Source organism: Vipera berus (genome assembly GCF_964194415.1).
Source record: "Vipera berus genome assembly, chromosome: 2".
Classification (NCBI taxonomy): Eukaryota; Metazoa; Chordata; class Lepidosauria; order Squamata; family Viperidae; genus Vipera; species Vipera berus.
The window spans coordinates 126,859,803-126,864,970 of record NC_138203.1 but is presented as its reverse complement, the minus strand read 5'-3'; the positions used below and the strand labels follow the sequence as shown (position 1 = coordinate 126,864,970).

General features: G+C 39.2%; 1 protein-coding gene across 1 annotated transcript; it reads left to right on the top strand.

Annotated features, from left to right (window-relative positions):
- Positions 1 to 290: 290 nt before the first annotated feature.
- On the top strand, positions 291 to 1,623 carry LOC308662812 (olfactory receptor 5V1-like; the record flags this gene model as incomplete). The annotated part of the gene is made up of 1 exon (XM_081318957.1): positions 291 to 1,623. Exon 1 carries the CDS (start codon positions 658 to 660, stop codon positions 1,621 to 1,623), a length of 966 nt encoding a protein of 321 aa, XP_081175083.1. The 5' UTR covers positions 291 to 657.
- Positions 1,624 to 5,168: the final 3,545 nt, after the last annotated feature.

The window sequence follows — 5,168 nt, the reverse complement described above, 5'->3', positions numbered from 1 at the left end:
AGAACTTTCCTGACAGTTAGAACAGCTAATCAGAGGAACAACCTGCCTCCAGAAGTTGTGGATGCTCCAACACTGGAAGTTTTTAAGAAGAGACTGGACAACCATTTTTTTCTGAAATGGTTTAGAGTTTCCTGCCTGAGCAGGGCGTTGGACTAGATGACCACCAATGTACCTTCCAACTGTTATTCTGTTATACATGTAGTCCTGTTTTTTAAAAAAACAACAAGCAAAACAACTTTACATGCTTAAAAAGCCCTATAGATGTATGTAAAGACAATTGAAAAGGTAAGTGACAAACAGGTTTTAAATCCCTCTGATGCTGAGGAACAAATATAAACATTCCTGGTAGCAGACATATTTACATCATTTTTTATTTTTATTTTTTGCTAATAACAATCATATATTCTTATGACCCGCTAGGTGGCAGTATTAAGTCAATCATGGCTGATCACCAAACACTAAGCCTTTGGACTAAGAAAAGGCTAGGAGAATACCACTGCCGAGCAGAGAAGATAGGGAACTGGGAAAGAATTCCCAGTGGGAAAGAATTCACATTTATATTGTTGCTAAGAAAACATGCCCATTAGTAGAAACTGAGTGCAATGTGAAGGAGAATTTGCATTCTAAGAATATCAGCTTCCAACCTCAAGATCTAGGATGGAGATGCACAGACAGAATAACAGCACGGAGGATAATTTTATAATCCTTGGATTCAATACTAGTAGAACTTTAAAGTTTGTACTTTTCACTTTGTTCTTTCTAATGCACCTCCTCACCCTCTCAGGACACCTAGCCATTGTGGTCCTCACTTTAATTGATCCTGCCCTCCACATCCCCATGTATTTCTTCCTGCGCAACCTGTCTTTCACTGAGGTCTGTTACACTCTGGTCATTGTGCCTCAAATGCTTGCCAACTTCTTGGACAAGAGCAGGAGTGTATCCTTGACAGCCTGTGCAGCACAGATGTACTTCTTCATTGCCTTTGGGGGCGCTGAATGCTTTCTATTGGCTTTGATGGCCTATGATAGATACATGGCCATATGCAACCCATTGCGCTACACTCTTGTCATGAACAAGAATCTCTGCAAAAAACTTTTGGCGATAGCCTTCATCAGTGGATTCACAATTTCACTGGGACTCACCACTTTGATTTTCAGTCTTCCCTTTTGCAGTTCACGTAATATTAACCACTTCTTCTGTGACATCCCACCATTGCTGTTCCTGGCATGCAACGACACACACGACAAAGAAGTGGCTGTGTTCCTTGTCTGTACAATGAATTTACTCATTCCATTCCTGCTCATTCTGATTTCCTATATCTTTATTGCCCATTCCATTCTCATGATCAAGTGTGCTGAAGGCCGGAAAAAGGCCTTCTCCACCTGTGCCGCCCACTTGATTGCGGCCATCCTCCACTATGGCTGTGCCATCTTTATCTACATCCGTCCTAAGGCTAGCTACTCCCTGAATGAAGACAAATTGGTCTCTTTGATCTACACCAATGTGACACCTATGATGTACCCCGTGATTTACAGCCTTCGTAATAAGGAAGTCAAAGGTGCATTGAAGAGACTATGGGGAAAGAAATTTATTTCCATGGAAAACAAACAGATGAGACATTGACATGCCAGCTGCCAGGAGAAAATGATCTGACTATTTTTTCTTTAACCAAGAAGAAATGTTAAATAAATAACTGTTGCTTGGGGTTTTTTAATATTTCAATGCAATAGATTTTATTCTTGAGGCAATCTGAAACTTCTTGATTTTATCCATGCTTAGATCCCAGAGAATCTATTTGCATCCTGACTGTCAAGATTTGTATCTTCTTTCTTGGTATCTGTCTTACTGAATATATTTGAGAGAAATTATTTTACTTGTAATTGGGTAATAAACATTCTAAGGATCCATTTGTGCTAAATACTCAAATGGTAGTCTATTGTGCAGAAGCAACTAAGGTTGGAAGAGTAACAGTTTTTGAAAACTGGAGCTTAATTAGTAACTTGCGGTAAGTTGATTTCAGATATTGCAGCCTTGCACATCATTTAGGTGTGAGAATTTCTAAATCTGATGCTTCAGAACCAATTTTGAAGAGTAGCATTTTTAAAATCTAGATTGTTTAGAATAAAACTTTAGGAAATGACTATGAGACCATCAAAATTGTATTGGTCTAAGACTGTAATAAAATGACTGACTGAATCTTCATGAATTTTTGTTTGACTTTCCCCAACATTAAAAACCTTCCATTTTGTGTCAGGACTACATTTCCCCAAGTCCTCAGCCAATAAAACCATTAGCCAGGCTGGTTGCTGAAAGTTCTAATTCCAGCATGTATGGAAGGCATCATACTGAGAAGACAGATTTAAAGCAGTTATGCTCCTATTTATCTTTAAAATAACCCTTTTTAATCCACCTATAGAATACATTATTACTAGTTTCCATGATTTAGTGGCCATCCCAATTAATGAGATAGATATGCTTCCTTCCCTTGTTATTTTCTCTAGAAAAATACAGACTTCCCCCTCTATATATCATGCAATCTTTTTAAAAATAATGTGGGGATTGAGGCAGTGAAAAAAAAAGGAAGCAGAAAGGCTGAGACAGGAAAAAACCAAACAAGAGAAAAGGGATAGAGATGAGGCATGAAGTGGATTTTGGAGGGAAATGGGTTGAAGGTCCAGAAGCATAATTACTCATAAATGCACAGGTGCAGATGTTTTCAAAATTTTTCGGGCTATGGAACCAGTTCATTAAAAAAAAGCTCTAGTGATAAACTTTTCTTGTTTTTGCCTTTACTCTATCATAGAACTTCATCAAGTTCTCAGTGAATCCTAGGTTTCTACAGGACCTAGTTTAAACATTATGTGCCAATCATATTGCCCTAATTCTCAATAAACAATTCTCAGTAAATTCTTCATTTATTTTTTAAAAAATTATGTTGCTTGTTCATTTAAATTCTCAATTACCTTATTTTTCAGAGAGAAAGAGAGAGAGATGGAGGGAGGGAGGGAGAGAGAGAGAGGAGAGTGAGAGAGCATGCAATTTGTTCTGAGACAATGTACAATTGGTGATGCTAACCATAGCTGCCTTTGCTGCCAAGATGTCAAATCAATTTTTTTAGAATTTAAACCTGAAGAGAGTATATACAGTGTATTACATTGAATGTTTAGAAGTGGCTCTAAAAATCTATCATCCACAAGAGCAGATTAAAAAAAAATGAAGATGTTGGATTTCACCATACTATCTAAATTTTCCTCCTTTTGTACATATTGTCAATATTTCATACATATACTAAAGTCAGGGCGTTAATCATGCAGTCATGACCACCATCTCAACCTTTTCAACTGCAAAGTGTTGACCTTTGCTGTTAGTACCCTTTTTAACGCCTTGGTAAGACCACCCTTGGCATACTACATCCAGTTTTGGTCACCACAATATAAAAAAGGTGTTGAGACTCTGGAAAGAGTGCAGAGATGATTAGGGGGTTGGAGGCTAAAACATATGAAGAACAGTTGCAGGAATTGGGTATGTCTAGTCATTATGCCGCAGCCAGTGCTCCTAATGGTGAGTGGAATGGACACATGAGAGAGGGAGAGGGAATGGGAAAGGGAGAGGAAGAAGTAAGACTGCAGAAAACTGCATCCAATTTTGGTCACCATGTTATAAAAAGATATTGAAACTCTTGAAGGATTGCAAAGAAGAGCAACAAAGATGATTAGAGGGCTGGAGGCTAAAACATACGAAGAATGGTTTCAGGAATTGGGTTTGCCTAGTCTAGTGAAAAGAAGGACTGGGGTGACATGATAGCAGCACTCCAATATTTGAGGGGCTGCCACAAAGAAAAATGGGGTCAACCTATTTTCCAAAGCACCAGAAGGCAAGACAAAGAGCAATGGATGGAAACTAATCAAGGAGAGGAGCAACCTAGAATTAAGGAGAAATTTCCTTATAGTGAAAACAATTATCCAGTGGAACAGCTTGCCTTCAGAATAGCAATAGCAATAGCACTTAGACTTATGTACCACTTCACAGTGCTTTACAGCCCTCTCTAAGCAGTTTACAGAATCAGCCTATTGCCCACCAACAATCTGGGTCCTCATTTTACCGACCTTGGAAGGATGGAAGGCTGAGTCAGCCTTGAGCCGGTGAGACTCAAACTGTCGAACTGCTGGCAGTCAGCAGAAGGAGCCTGCAGTACTGCATTCTAACCACTGCACCACCAGAAGTTGTGGGTGCTCCACCACTGAAGGTTTTAAAGAAGAAATTGGACAGCCATTTGTCTGAAATGGTATAGGGTCTCCTGCTTGAACAGGGGGTTGGACTAGAAGGCCTACAAAGACCCTCCCAACTCTGTTATTCCATCCTGCCACCACTATTCCATCCTGTCCTATCCAGTAAATGACCATGATATTTATATAATCATAAATCACACCACATTTAGTTAATAATGATGATGATGATGATGGAAGGTACCTTGGAGGTCATCTAGTCCAACCCCCTGTTCAGGCAGGAAACCCTATACCATTTCAGACAAATGGCTGTAGCTCTTCCCAGGAACTTCTGGGCAGCTTAAATGCAATGGAGGCCCAATCAGCTACTTTCCTCCTCCACCCTCCTCCTTTTTAACTCACAGATTGTAGCTCTTCCCAGCAACCTCTGGGCAGTTTAAATGCAATGGAGGTCCAATCAGCAGGGCCTCGGCTACTTTCCTCCACCTAGGGGTTAAAACAACTGCTTAAGACGCAGTCGGCCCAGGTTCGAATCTCAGAAGGGTATGGCTGACTGATGAGAACATAAGAAGTTCGAAATGATCATTTCAGCCTCCCTAACATTCTTTATTAGCAATTTGAATAATTTACACACACACACACACACACACACATATATAATATATATATATATTTATATATATAAAATATTGTCTAGCTTTTTATATTTTTAGGCTCTTGATGTATCCTTTGTGCTTTTTATTGACTGTATCTCACTCTCTCTATGCTGGTCTATAATAGTGATAAAGATTTGAATTGAAGAAGTGCAGAGGAATGCCTGAAAGGTGTTGAAAGAAAGAGAGAATCTGTTGATGTAAGGAAAGAAAACCCAAAATCCATCATATTTTTCAGCTAAAATGCACTGAGTATCAGGTCTCAACCATGGATCTCCTCTATTCAAGT